We start from the raw sequence: 15,388 nt of genomic DNA, 5'->3' as shown, positions 1-15,388 counted from the left end.
AGCAGGTTCTCGTTACGAATCGCTATCTTTCCTCCTCTTTATTTATCCATGCATCGTTGGTTGCCAAAAGTCCCGTGAGGTCTTCACGTCCACCCGTCGGCGAAGATCGGAGAAGTGCCGAATGTTGCGGTCGTAGGAATGAAAATTCAAAACTCGAGGGGGTGGGGGGGGGAGCGGGGTCTGGGGATGGGGTCACGCGTGCCAGGTGGTGGTCTCGTGACTCCTCCTCACAAAGCCCCCCCTTCCCTTCCCTTCCTGCCCCCCAACCCACCGCAGGACACGGGCCACGCTCGCACCACCGCTTGGCATTCAGCGCGCGATCCCAGCCGGTTCGCGCGTCCGCAATCGTGCGCACTTCTCTTCCCACCTCCTCCCCCCCCAAAAACCCACCAAATAAGCAGGGGATGAGTTTCGAACGGGTGACAAACGCCTCTTGAACGAAGAGCGGCGTTCGTCGAGAGGCCGATGAAAGTGCGATAAAGAGTCTCGAGCATCTGGGATCTGGCACTGGGGAGGGCGGGGAGAGGAGAGGAGTCGAAGGAGCCTGTGAGGGCGCGGGCACCACACGGGCCGGAGAAGCACGGCGCGGCTGCTGCTGCTGCTGCTGCTGCGGCGGCGGCGGGATGGGCCGGGGGAGCGGGCACCGCCGGCTCAATGACGAATGAGACGTGTAATCGAAGCGGAGACGCCAAGCCGAGCTGAAGCGTCGCCCCGCCGACCGGGTAAGCAGCTCGCACTCCTCACACAAAGCCCGCGCCAATCCGCCGCGCGCCCGCCGTGCGGCGACGCGGTATCCCCATCCCAAGCAGTTTTGATCGTCCGTGCGGTGGGAAATGCTCGCGGCGTCAAACTCCCGTAGTTTCGGCCTCGGCGGACACGTTCCTCGACTCCTCACGACGCAAACGTCCCGCCGTGATCCCGCATCCCGCACCCATCCAGTTCGCGGCACAAAAAGTGCGCATCGCGGGACCCGCAGCGGGTTCCCAGCTGGAGCCCGGCTCGGGCACGGATATGTATCCGCGGATTCGACGAGCACGGGACGGGGGGGGGGTGGAGAAGTCGATACCCTCCGTGTTGCGGTCCCACTTGGCCACAGTACGTCGTGTGTGTCCAGTCTACAGATACACCACCCGTACTCCTCTCAATGTATTACAGTGATGGAGAAAATGGTGTTTGCCCCTTGATTGGGTCACGTCGTGGCTGCGAGTCTCGAGGCGACCGGTGGAGTCCTCGGCGCACGCAAGGTTAATAAGGCCGTCCCGCTGTATCATGAAGGTTCAGCTCGGTGAGGCGACGATGTCTTCTCGTGTCCGCGTCGTGACGGCCCGTCCGGCGTGAGCACGTGACTTGCGGAGCTCGACGCGCTCGTGTCCGAAGTGGGTGATCGACAGCCCGGGGTACTATCTCGCACGTAGTCACCAACTCGCTACTTTTCTTATTGTCTTTATCGGTTCACGCTGATCTTTCACCACCGACAGGGTGATGTGTCTCCTGATTTGGGTGATTTCTTCTCCCCCTGATTTGGGTGATTTCTTCTCCCCCTGATTTGGGTGATTTCTTCTCCCCCTGATTTGGGTGATTTCTTCTCCCCCTGATTTGGGTGATATCTTCTCCCCCTGATTTGGGTGATATCTTCTCCTCCTGATTTGGGTGATTTCTTCTCCCCCTGATTTGGGTGATATCTTGTCCCCCTGATTTGGGTGATATCTTCTCCCCCTGATTTGGGTGATATCTTCTCCCCCTGATTTGGGTGATTTCTTCTCCCCCTGATTTGGGTGATTTCTTCTCCCCCTGATTTGCGTGATATCTTCTCCCCCTGATTTGGGTGATATCTTCTCCCCCTGATTTGGGTGGTATCTTGTCCCCCTGATTTGGGTGATATCTTCTCCCCTTGATTTGGATGATTTCTTCTCCCCATGATTTGGGTGATTTCTTCTCCCCCTGATTTGGGTGATTTCTTCTCCCCCTGATTTGGGTGATTTCTTCTCCCCCTGATTTGGGTGATTTCTTCTCCCCCTGATTTGGGTGATTTCTTCTCCCCCTGATTTGGGTGATTTCTTCTCCCCCTGATTTGGGTGATATCTTCTCCCCCTGATTTGGGTGATGTCTTCTCCCCCTGACTTGGGTGATTTCTTTTCCCCCTGATTTGGGTGATATCTTCTCCCCCTGATTTGGGTGATTTCTTCTCCCCATGATTTGGGTGATTTCTTCTCCCCCTGATTTGGGTGATATCTTCTCCCCCTGATTTGGGTGATATCTTCTCCCCCTGATTTGGGTGATATCTTCTCCCCCTGATTTGGGTGATTTCTTCTCCCCCTGATTTGGGTGATATCTTCTCCCCTTGATTTGGGTGATTTCTTCTCCCCCTGATTTGGGTGATGTCTTCTCCCCCTGACTTGGGTGATTTCTTTTCCCCCTGATTTGGGTGGCATCTTCTCCCCCTGATTTGGATGGTATCTTGTCCCCCTGATTTTGGTGATATCTTCATGCACTGAGTGTGTGATCGCATTTATGGCACAAAAGCTCCAACAGAGCATTATATGCATTCAGCTATGATAGTATCACGATGATGAAAGAGAAAATAAATACGTTGAGATAATAGTTACTATGTATAGGAGTTTACACACTGTATCGGATAATTAAGATTGGCATGATCGTGATTGTCCAGCGAAGGATGATGCTGACGTCATTCTGAATCGATACACCAGCCAAAGCAAAGTGATGACGTGCTGGCAACATTTGTCCTCGCGCTGCAAGAAGCACCCCATGATACATTCACAGCTTTTGTTTGGAACAATCATTTCGCCATTCGTTTGGCTAATTATTCCAGAATTGGTTGCTGGAGGATTTTATCGGAATCCAAAAAATGCATCGTCTCGTTTCGCATTGTCGTGCACGTTCGGCTGGAAGATCGATGGGAACTCGAACATAAATGGGAATTTGCAGATTATTGGGAACTCGAACATCGATGGGAAATCTATCACTGATGGGAACTCCAACATTGATGGGGACTTGAACATTAATAGGAATTTGCAGATTGATGGGAACTCACTCAAACATTGCTGGGAACTCACTCAAACATTGCTGGGAACTCTATCAATGATGGGAACGAAAACATTAATTGGAATTTGCAGATTATTTGGAACTCGAATATTGATGGGAACTGTATCACCGATGAGATCTCGAACATTGATGGGAACTCGAGCATTAATAGGAATTTGCAGATTAATGGGAACTTGATCATTGATGGGAACCTGAATGTTGATGGGTATTTGCAGATTGTTGGGAACTCGAACAATGTTGGGAACTCACCCACCCCCCTCTCGAACCTGACTTTTTCAGATGAATTCACTGCATATCATTTACAGTTGACAAGCTTTTAAAACTTCAAATGCTTGAAATCGTTTTTCCCTCCTTAATCAACTACATTCTGCTGCTGCTCAACTGCTGATCATCATGAATCGGTATTATAAACTTCCTCGTTGCCTTCTCGCGGAATATATCTATATAAAACACAGTGTGTATTTGTGTTTGTGTATTTGTCTGTTCCCCTTCAAAAGGACGATTTAAGAAGGGTTTTTAAAGGCCAATCTTTGAACACGACTGTGTGTTCACTGCGCTCTATTTTCCAAGATTAACAAAAAACTCAAAAAACTTTTTCATAAAAGAGTAATTATGGCTCTTCTATTGGAAATGTAGAAGGTGACTTGCATCTTTGCCTCAAGGGCGGTGTACAGAAGGGTTTTTAAAAATAACAATAAATACAAGGTGCAGGGAGGTTAAATTCACTGCACATGACGCGCAGCATGCACAGAGTAAAACGAGTGTTCATTTACGTCCTGAGGATGTCTCATAAATATAGAAGATACAAGCACACCTGACGCTAGGCCAAGGCTTCAGACTTTGGCATGCTCACGAGGCTGTACTGTCAAAACGAAGCGTCCCAGAAGATAATGAAAATAGGGTCACATTTGTACATGTAGTGCTTTAAAATAACGCTTCTTGCTACGAAACATCATATCTTCCAGTCTCTTTGAATATTTTAAATTAAATAATTCCAACCTGTCATTTTTGATGGGTTTTTATACGAGTTATACCATAAAACATTACCTCTGCTATCTAAGATGGACGGAGGTTATGTTTTCACCCACTGTCTGTCTGTCTGTCTGTCTGTCTATCTATCTGTGAGCAGGATATCTCAGAAAGTTGTGCACGGATTCGGACGAAACTTGGTAGACATGTAAGGTGTGTGACAAGGACGAATCATTTCGATTTTGGTGATGATCCGAATCCGGATTTTGATACAAGAATTTTTTTTTTTAAGTGATTCTTCACCATTGAGGGATGGGGCCAAAAACTACATATACAGGATCACGATATTTAAAAAAGTTATGGCCGAGTTATTACTAAACTTGGTGGATGAGTTGGGTAGGTGACAAGAACGAGCCGATTCGATTTTGGTTAAGGTTCAGATTTAAATATGGGCTATCAGTGGATACAAAACGTAAACTGTTCAGCCTGGCGGAGGTATGCGCTCTACCATGTGCTCTTCTAGTTCTTATAACTGTATTTCTAATGGGAGGAACCTGTTGGTTTACACACAGTGTTTTGGCATTTGTTAATTCGAGCTTAATTTGCCTTATTTTTAAATGACAATTTATTTCAATGGGCAGCAATAAACGAAGTTTCTTGTTTTCGGAGGATGGGTTATTATTGTTTCATTAATTTTGTCACATAAGAGGATGATAAATGTATGACAAAACGAAAGTCTGGAGCAGATTAATAATACAGCCGTCATGCATTGGAGCGAACTTTTTATTTCGATTGATTAATTATTGTTCTGTTTTTGATTTCTCTATTAATTGGAATTCCCTCGCCTGCAATGGGAATGTGAAAAGTTATTCCCAGACAGCAGGTGACATTGCTTCCAATGCCTTGCTACTGTCAGATTCACAATTTTTATTCTGAGAAGCCTACAAATACAACCACTGTAATGCAAAGTGAGGTTTTGCATGTTAAAAAGGTACAAGGTGCAATGGTAAAAACAGTCCTTTTAAAACTTCGGTTTCCATTTGCATGCTTTATCTCTGGATATAAATCTTAATTTTAATTGCAGTATCTGTTTTTTTTTATATTCAATATATTATGTTGTTTAGGTTTTCTCCAACTCGAACTGCTCTCCCCATCCCTTGCCCCCACCCCATTCGGCCACATGGTTTCTCAGGATGCTTTGTGGTCTACACATGTTTTTCTCAAAAAATTTAAAACTTGGAATCACCACTCATTGTTTTAATTGCCTCCGCCATCGAAGGTGGACAGAGGTTATGTTTTCACCCCTGTTTGTCTGTCTGTCTGTCTGTCTGTCTGACTGACTGTGAGCAGGATATCTCAAAAAGTTATTGACGGATTCAGATGAAAGTTGATGGACAGGTTGGGTGTGTGACGAGGACGAATTGGTGTGAAGATCCGGATCTGGATACTAGAATCTTCGAAGTGATTCTTCACCATTGAGATATTGGACCAAAAACGATATATCGCATGATATCTGCTTCGGCAGTACCAATGCTCGGCATAGGGCATAGTGCATTATTTTGATGGTAGTAGTAGTAGCAGCAGCAGCAGCAGCAGCAGCAGCTATAAATCAGTTGCTGTGAATATGATTTCACCACTTCGCATCCGCATGTCAACACATCACGTCTGCTAAAAAGTAATTATAACCTTCTCATTGCAGGAGTGGCAGGGAAAATTAGGCAAAGAAAATTCAAGGGAATTAAAGCGAAAGCTCTGGGTGAACCACACCACTATTTTCAGTGATATTCCCGGTGAACCTATGTTGAAACGTTTGTCGATCATTATCTCTTTTTAATCACGTTTTATATCTCACCTGTAACTCGGGGCATTTATAAATGTCTTCTCTCGGCTTTTCGATGAGGATCTTTTCTGCAGGCAACACAGTTCTCTGATCTACAGTAAACCCACCACGCAATTCACACCTTTGCCTTTATTAGCACACAGGGTTACAATATTGTGAAATTGTACTACAGCACTGTTAAACCTTATTGTCCTGCACACTTTTGGATGTTAAAATGAGTCAAATATAATTTTTGCAAAAAATGAGCATTTGTTTATTTTCCAAATATCAATTGTCTTGACTACAATTTTCATTCCCGACCCGATTAAAAACTGATGCGTTAGTGCTTTGCAGGCAAGGTGTTAAATCGCGAAGCACACCATCCCTCAAATGGACGTTAAGCTGGAGACCCCGTCTGCTAGCAATGGTTAGTGGACGGTGTGTTTTGACGAAAAGTAGGTGAGTTATCCCCGGTGCCCTGAACAAATTCTAAATTCCTGTGTAAGGTGGTATTAGGTATTCCTTAGGTATTCCTTGACACCAGGTTATACTAATCACTATCCCAGATTGTGGTTGTTGCTGTGCAGGAGCTGCTCCGACATTAAAAACGGATTTGCGCTCCCAGAGGGTCACATATCATACGTGAACGGACATCTTGAGCTCCAAAGGCAACCATAACACGTGGCATTTTAAAACTGTACTAATGCTTCTTGACAAAAGGATAATCTACCAATTTATTACATTGGAGATTGTGAGAATGTTACACAGATTGTATCACCGTTAAGCATGACATTTTGCACATGCATGTTCCTCGATAGAGCATGTCTATCACACAGTGTTTTGTGACGTCATTGTGTTTTCTGTGATTTACTGTGTGTGTCTTCGATTGCTTAAGGAAACCACTTTCTCTGGGAATATTATTTTGCTTTATGTCATATTTGTCGCGAACTGTGACCATTCAGGACTGCAAGTTTTCTTTCTCCACCTCAAATGGTTCCACTTTTTTTCTAATCCAGCATGTAGGCCTGAAGAATAAACTTTGTTTGTTTAGCTGTGAAACAACCTGTGCTGGAACCTCAAAGAACCCAAAACTGAAACTTTATTTGTGGCTGTTATGGATTCCATTTTTTTAATCTCCTCTTTTCTTTTTTCTAGTTAGGATTTTTGGTAGCACTGTTTTCATAGGTACCATTTAAAGTCCATCCTGAGTTGTCCTGTGTGTATTTAGAGTCAAACACAATGTGTGGACTGCTGGCATTACATAAAAGTCAGATCATGTGGTGCAAGCTGATCACCTCGACGCCCCCCTCTCTCTCAATAATTTATGACCCAGCCAGGTTTTGGGATGCCAGTCCAGTGTTCTCACTCATTTATTCATTTTGTATACAGCCTATAACTGCTGGTTGCATCATTTGCTGGGGGCACAGCTGTGCCGCTGATTCCCCCACTCCCCGGTAGGTTACAACAGGAATTTGGAACTTGGCCAGAATGCTGACCATAGCTCGCATACACTTCACGAAGGACACGGTGAGATCTTCAACGTCCACCAACTAATGCCGGCAGATGGGATGCCCAGTTTAACCTCCATCAAAGGTTGATGTTGATGTCTTGTTCTGCCTGTGAAATACCAGGATGGCAGTTTATAGCTAGCCTGAAATTTGAACCCAGGATCGACAGATCAGAGGTGAGTGCACAGGCTGGCCTGAAAGTTTCTTACCCCTCCCCAGTAAAGCATTTGTTCTTAAACTTTTAATATACAGGTTTTATCGTGGAGTACTTACAATAATTAATCAGTCAATGTATCTGTATGGACTCCATCATTCTCCTTGCACTTCTAACTTCATCGCAAAGTCTCCTTAGACATCTTGTGTAGCATTTGTGGAGTCACCTGTGTGAATGAGGCCACGACTGCAGCACGCAATTCTTCAATCGTCCTTCGGTGGAGAAGGTTGTCCAACGTCTGCTTTGGTGGAGAAGGTTTTCCAAAGCGTTCCGCAAAAGCTGTCCACACTTGAGCAATTGCTTGACCTGCAATTTGCCCTTTCATGCACCCAAACACAAGCAGCCAACCGCTCTTCAACACTGCAACGACTTGTGTCCGCCATGCCGTCTCACTTCATACTGACTCCCGCGTCAGTGATTCAGTGCTGCTGCATACCACAGCAGGGGCAGGTGGAGAGGAAAGGAGGGAGGGAGGTGTGAGAAATTTTGGATGAGTAAAGTGACTTTCAGGCCACCCTGTATCTACCTCTAGGTGATCCTGCCACCCCAGTGTCCTCACTAATTGTGAATTATAATCTCCTGCTCTGTTTTTCTTTCATATCCTGGTTTCTTTTTATAATTATCCTTTCACCCTTGCTTTTGGTCTCTTTGATCATGTTATCATGAATCGGTGCTATCAAAAAACCTTATTGAACAGCTCTGAATATTTTGTCCTCTCTGCTTATACATTTGTTTGTTTCTGAATGTTGATCTTACCTAAGCCTTGTTTATGATAATTTTTTATACTCTTACCATGAGCCTTGATTCCTGTATTTAAAATGTTATAAGCCCCTTCACAAAACCCTACAATAAGCCAAACACATTTAATGGAGCTGTCGACATCACTGCAGACCTAAAAAGATGATTGGATTGGTAGGGTGGAGGGGGGGGGGTAGAAAAGATTCAGATACATACATTACAGATAGAAGTAAAGGAGGAGGGTGTTGGGGGAAGAGTGAAAGAAAAGGGGAAGGAGGTTGCAAATTAGTGGTAGGAAGGGGAAGATATCGGGCAAAAGTAGGGAGGTGGATGGAGGAGGTGGGAAGGGTGGGGGGGGGGGGAGTACAAGTGTATATTAAGCAATGTAATAATATAGAAATGCAACATAATTGTTTATGGAATGTGATTGTTTATTTATGGTCAAATCTGGCTGTTTGCTGTCGTCGTGAAAAAAAATTAGTCTTTCTGCACTGACTTTCTGTGTGGCTTTGATTACCAGGGGTGCGCACTCGTACTAAAATGCACGATGCAAGTGTTCTGGGTATGTCAAACACCCCATGAGTTTAGAGAGGTTTTCATCCTCCAGTAGATTGAAATGGGCTAAAGGGAGGAGGAGGAGGTGTGCGTGCGTGCGTGCGTGCGCGCGCGCACGCGCGCGCGTGTGTTTGAGGTGTTTTGGGTCAATCAAGATCTTTCGCCTTTTTTCTGTGCTTTTAAAATTGGTGCCTATGGATGTCCACAGCCTCAATCATCTGTGGCATCTCTTTAGGAGGTGAGGTCATAAGGCCCAGAGCTCTTCTCCTGCAGGCCTGCTCGTATTTTTAAGTCTTTCACCGCATGCTGTTTTCACTTTTGACTTCTTCCCAGTGCCATGGGGTTGCTTGTGTTCGGGCAAACCTGCCACTTGTCTGCCTTCCTAATTGCCAGCTGTCTGCTCTCATCCATTCATTTGTCATCCTTTCTTTTTCAATTGGCAGAACCACAGCTCTGTTTTGTCCTCCCTATTTCCAAGGTGGTTGCAAACTACAACCTCACGTTAAACTCTGCACAGATTTGTGGCATCATAGTGCTGAAGCCACAACTCGCTGCTTTTGAAGAATGAATATCCCAATGTTACATATTACAATGCCCATGAACATGAATAGGGACAGCAAGCTTCTTTTTTTCTTCAAGTACGTGCATAGAACTTCATCACAGACATTTTTGGATAAACACTGACAATAAACCAGGAAGCTGATATCAATGAGTTTTTCTATTACAAATTAAAGTAGTTGTTACCTGCAGGTGATGTTGCATTTCCTATCATCGTAGCTCATTGTCTAATGCAACTTCACCTTTTGTGGTTGCAGATTTCCATTCATAACAGATTTTATCTTGGGCCTGACAAACCTCATTGGCCTCAAATATGCAACAAGCAGAAACACCGAGCGTCTGTCATCCATCCAAATATCCTTTGATAGCACAGCTGATTGTGAGCATTTGTCAGGTCACAATATATCGTGTGAATCCTTGGGTTTTGGTTTCACCTATTCATACTGGATTGAAATTCAGGTTCTTCTTCCTCGTTTTGCAGCACATGGTTGCAGTTGCAGGTGGCATAATTTGCTGGGGAGGGGGGGGGGGCATGGTGGTGCTGTTGATGCAGTGCCCCCTGTAGGTTACAGATGGAATTAGTATTTTTTTTAGGGTGCCAGTGATAACTCACCGACTCTTTGTGAAGGACACCGTGGGATCTTTAACATCCACCAACTACTGCTGGCAGATGGGAAACCCTTTCTCGGTTTCACGCTGTGGAAACCAAGGCATTTAGGATCATCGGTATCTCCCGCAATGAGGCTGAGTTCTTGGGTCTCTCACTCTCTCTCTCACCACTGGCAGGTCAGTGGTTTTTTTCTGTCTTCTACCATCTCTTCTCCAGTCTTACTCCCCCCCCCCCCCCATATTTTCGCAGGGAGCTGAAGGTCCGCCAGCAACCCCGTTCTGGTAAAACTACCAAAATCACTGCTCACCTTTATTCTTTCATTCCTCTTTTTTTCCCAGCCTTTCGAACAAACTCTCACACTCTCTGTATTCCCACTGTTCCCTCCGGGTCTTTAAAACGGCTGTTCACCACCATGTCATATCTTCCCCCATCCAAAACCATGATCTTTTCTACCCCTGTTAATCCACTCCAAGCCCACCTCCTTCAAATTCCCTGCTTTCCTTCCTGAAAGTCCCTGTAATGTCCATCTTCTATTCCCCATGTTCCCCACCCCATCCCTCTCCCTTCCACAGATCTCCTAATGTCTCTGTTCGCCACTGTTTTGTGATTTCCTCTCCCACCCCTCTTATCTCCTGCTCCCCTTGTTATACGTTCTGCGTTATATCTCTAATACGAGCCTTGACATTGTATATAAAAAAATATATATATACCCAGTTTAACGTCCATTCAATGGACAGCACTCACATTGATGCTTTGCCCTGCCTGCAAAACACCATAATATAAATAATAAGCCTGGTGTTGGCTTAGCGGTTAGGGTGGTGGCTTGGGATCCTGGGGTCCTGAGTTTGAGACCCGTTGTCCACTGAATTAACACCAGGGGGTTGACTCAGCCTCTCATCCTTCTGAGTTCGGCGAAATGAGCACCAGTATATTGGTAATAGGGGCACTGCATCAGGGGCATAGCTGTGCCCCTAACCAATGATGCAACCAGCAGCCAAAAACAGGCAGCACAGGATGGGAACCATGATAAGAGCTAATAGCCTGGCAAATATTCAAACCCCGACTCACTCTCTCTATCGAGTGCAGCCTGTGGCTGTTGGTTGCATCATTGGTTGGGATGCGGCTATGCCGCTTGTGCAGTGTTCCCCTTACCAGTACACTGGTACTCATTTTGCCGACCTTGGAAGGATGACAGGCTGAGTCAACCTCCTGGTGTATATTAATTCAGCGGCCAACGGGGCTTGAACTCAGGACTAGGTTAGGATCCCAAGCCGCCACCCTAACCACTAAGCCAACACCAAGCTGAAACCCAGACTAGACAACTCAGACACAGGTGTGCTGAAGACTTGGAGAAAGAGATAGTGACATACACCAACTGGAAGGGCACTCAGTGGAGCGCATACCCCCACCAAGTAATGCCTGATCCACGAGAACATATCAGGCCCAATCAATACATTTTTGAAATATCAAGCTATGTATCGTTTTTGCCCCAATCTCTCAATGGTGAACAATCACTTTTGGAATTAAATAATTCTCGCATCCAGATCCAGATTTGGATCTTCACCAAAATGGAATGAATTCGTCCTTGCTACACATCCAACATGTCCACCAAGTTTCGTCCGAATCTGTCTCCAACTTTTTGAGATATCGTGCTATATATCGTTTTTGGCCCGATCTCTCAATGGTGAAGAATCACTTTAAAAATTCGAGTAGTCGGATCCGGATCCGGATCTTGCCCAAAATCGAATCAGTTCATCCTTGTCACACCCCGAACCTGTCCACAAAATTTCATCCAGATCCGTTCACAACTTTTTGAGATCTCCTGACAAACAGACAAACAGACAGACAGAAAGGGGGTGAAAACATAACCTCCTTTCACCTTCGGTGGTGGAGGTAATAATGTTGTCCAGCCTATAGGAGCAGAGGAGTGACAAATTTCACAGACAGCATTTGGGGAAAGACATTAGCAAGGTAAAGAGAGACTGACGAGCAATGAACCTGCTTCTCGTAAACAAAGCAGGTTTGTTGATTATCGGTCTTCGAAACGCACCGGATCTATGATTCCAAGGCCAACTAAATATCGAAAGAAACATTATAATCAAGTAATAAAAGCACACAACGCACACCACCAGAACGACCGTTAAAGCTGTCATCTGGAAAAGGCAAGCCAGAAATACACCAGGGGTGTGTTCCATTCCCAATCGGCTTGTAGAGCAATTGCCTTCTCTTCCTGGAAGGCAAATTTGACTGAAGGCAACTTCAGATGACTCCACAAAGCCTGCAACAAATGTGTGTCCACTCTCAGGAGAGTCAGAAAACATCTGCCAACCTCAAGACTGAACTTTCAAACTTGTCCCCTTCCTCATAAACCTTGTGGCACCTTGTCAAGTCTATTTCAGGAGTATGTTTCCCCCTCCATCCCTTCCCTCACTTCAAAAGGCAACATAGGTGTTGTGAGAAGGCCGAATACCTCAATTCTCAACCCTCGCACCATGCACCCATCATACCCATTCAAACACAACTGCTCCTGGATTCTGTTGTTTTCATCTGAGAAAGTGGAGAATGTTCTGGCAACCCACGACTCTGATCCTGCAACTGGCTGAGACGGCATCAGCGCACATGTCCTAACAAAAACATGCTCTGCTGCTCTTGTGCATCTTCTTTCTGCTCTGTTCACCCTATCATTTGGCCTCGGTCATTCTCCATCTGCTTAGAAGTCGGCCAACATCAACAGACTGCATTGCATGAACATAGTGCAAAAATGGATCTCCTTAACTACATACCCATTACCTTGCTTCCAATCATCAGCAAGGTCATTAAATCAACCATCGCAGTTGACATCAAAACTTTCCTTTTCACTTCCGGTCTGATTTCAGGCCCAGTCACTCTACCTTGGACATGCTGCTTCTGTTCTCCCAACAACGAATGAAGGCCCTCCATCTCAGACATGAGAACAGGGCCGTCTTTCCTGATATATCTCGAGCATTCCAGACAGTCTGATGTCCTGCCTCACTCTCCAAAATCTGCCTGTGGTATCCAATGTCACCTCCACACGTTGCTTACTGACTTCATCAATTTTCATATCCAATGCATGGCCTCTCAACAGGATTCTCTTATCACCTCTCTCTGCCGAGGTTTGAGTTCACCAAGGCCAAGTACAATTCCTAATATTCATCAGCGATCTTTCTGACTCTCTGGAGAATCCTTTTTATCTCTTTGCTGATGACTCCACCCTATGTCATAGCATCCATCCCTCACCCTTCAGTCGGTAAACAGCAGCCACTTCCCACTCTGCAGATGTTGATTGAATCACAAGCTAGTCAAACACTTGGAATATGTCTTTCAATCCTGATAAATCTCACACCCTTACTCAGTCTCTCCAAAAAGACTGTCTGGTGAACCCTCGCATCTACTTCCTTAACAATCCTCTTGAATAGGTTCAGTCATTCAACTGCTTGGGCCTCACTATCAGCCGTGACTTTTTTTTTCTTGGGCAAACTGCATATCTAAGTTGGCCTCAAAAGCCAGTCATCGACTAGGCATCCTCTGTCGTACAAAATCTTTCAACTTTTTTCAACCTTCAAGGCCCTCATCCACCGCTTGATCAAACACCGCTACCGCCCTATGGGCAGTAGTTTATGAGGAAGGGGACCCCTGCCTCACACCTTGCTCACCTTGATGCCATAGGAACCAAGGCCTTTAAAATCATTGGAATCTCTCACAATAAAGCTGAGTCTCTGGGCCTATTTCCTCGTCGCAGACAGGTCAGTGGTTTCTCCATCTTATGTCGCCTCCTTTCTGGCCTTGCATCCTCTGCTCTTTCCATTCCTTGTCCCTTCTCCCGGGTTCTACAAGGCACACATGGTACACCAACAATCCCTTTCTGGTGAAACTCCCAAAATCCAGACTCGCTTCTCAACTCTACTCATTCGTTCCTTCCCCCCCCCCACCCCCCCCCCACAGTGGAACCAACTTCCTCACTCTCTTCAATCCTCCAGGGCTTCAAGATGGCTGGTCACCAACATCTCAAGTCATTCCTCCATCCACAATAATCATCCTTTATACCCCCATTAACCCTCCCCAAAGGCCCCCTCTTTCCAGTTTTCACTTCCATTTCTGTGATCGAGAATTTGCAGTTCTCTCCATCTTATTCATCCCTTGTATCCTCTCCTTGCTCTCATTCTTCCCTATGTGCCTTATTTCTCCAAGTCTCCCTCTATTTTGTCCCTCAAACCCTGCTGTTTGCGTACTCCTCCCCCTTCTATTTCTATTGTTCTTTACTTCCGCCACCAAAGGTGGACGGAGGTTATGTTTTCACCCCTGTCTGTTTGCTTTCGAGCAGGATATCTCAAAAAGTTATGGAAGGATTCGGACGAAATTTGCTGTGCAGGTTGGGCGTGTGACAAGGACAAATTAATTCGATTTTGGTGAAGATCCAAATCCGGATCCAGATAGGAGAATTAATTATTTTTATTTTATTAAAAATGATTCTTCACCATTGAAATATGGGGCTAAAAATGATAGATAGCATGATATCTTAAAAAGCTGTGCACAGGTCATGACAGAACTTGGTGGATGTCTTGGGTGTGGGTCACGAGAACGAATCGATTAGATTTTGGTGAAGGTCCGAACATAGATCCGGCCTATCAGTGGGATACAAAACGTAAAATGTTCAGCCTGGTGGAGGTATGTGCTCTATCGAGTGCTGTTCTTGTTTCTTTCTGTCATGCCCTGTACCATTCTGTGTTGTAGCTCATCTTCGAGCCTCGACAATAACCAAAAAAAGAGATACAAAGGTTTAAAAGAATAACTTGGCTGTAAAATTGGTCTTGGGTAGTGTAAGATCCAGGGACAATGTGCATAGATAACCTGCCTGGGGAACGCTTCACTGAAATTTAATTACATTGCTGCAGCCGTCCGTCAAGCACGGAGCATGAGTGCTGCAAATTGCCCTGAAGCATGGCAAATGTGCATTATTTTGACTCTTTTTGCTGTCCCGTAACAACACATTTTCAGTGAAGGTTGCACAGCATTCACTCCATTACATTCACTTAATAAACACCCCCCCACCCCACCACCCCCACTTTATTCCCCTTCACCTCTATTCTCCATCAGCTGCTTGTGGACGTCAATTTTGCCATGGCACTTTGCAAATATCCATTTTGTCTGAATGAATTCGTTACTGTATCCGAACATTTACAAGTCGGAAATAATTTGAACAGTAGTAAAAGCAGGACAGTACTGACAATTGGTGGTGTCTATAGTCAATCCTTTGTTGCTCTTTTATGCTTTAGTGTCCAAATATGCTTCTTTAACTGCTGAATGACATGATTAATTAATAGATTTTGAGGTCA

At 45.2% G+C, this 15,388-nt stretch overlaps 1 protein-coding gene across 4 annotated transcripts in view; it reads left to right on the top strand.

The window, feature by feature from the left end:
* Positions 1 to 303: 303 nt before the first annotated feature.
* LOC147013045 (protein ELFN1-like) overlaps positions 304 to 15,388 on the top strand; it is a 258,139-nt gene continuing 243,054 nt past the window's right edge. For 2 of the 4 annotated variants that reach the window (XM_085854516.1, XM_085854510.1), the window contains exon 1: positions 305 to 722. In XM_085854516.1, the coding sequence (XP_085710642.1) occupies positions 662 to 722 (61 nt within the window). In that variant the 5' untranslated portion in view covers positions 305 to 661. Of the gene's footprint in view, positions 723 to 10,089; positions 10,211 to 15,388 lie in introns of those variants that run through there. The other 2 variants (XM_085854513.1, XM_085854512.1) reach the window with 2 other exon arrangements.

Source organism: Eptatretus burgeri, chromosome 14 (genome assembly GCF_056783735.1).
Source record: "Eptatretus burgeri isolate ZD-2024b chromosome 14, Ebu_testis_v1, whole genome shotgun sequence".
In the NCBI taxonomy this organism is placed as follows: Eukaryota; Metazoa; Chordata; class Myxini; order Myxiniformes; family Myxinidae; genus Eptatretus; species Eptatretus burgeri.
The sequence above is the reverse complement of the archived record's forward strand: the minus strand, read 5'-3'. Positions and strand labels throughout refer to the sequence as shown.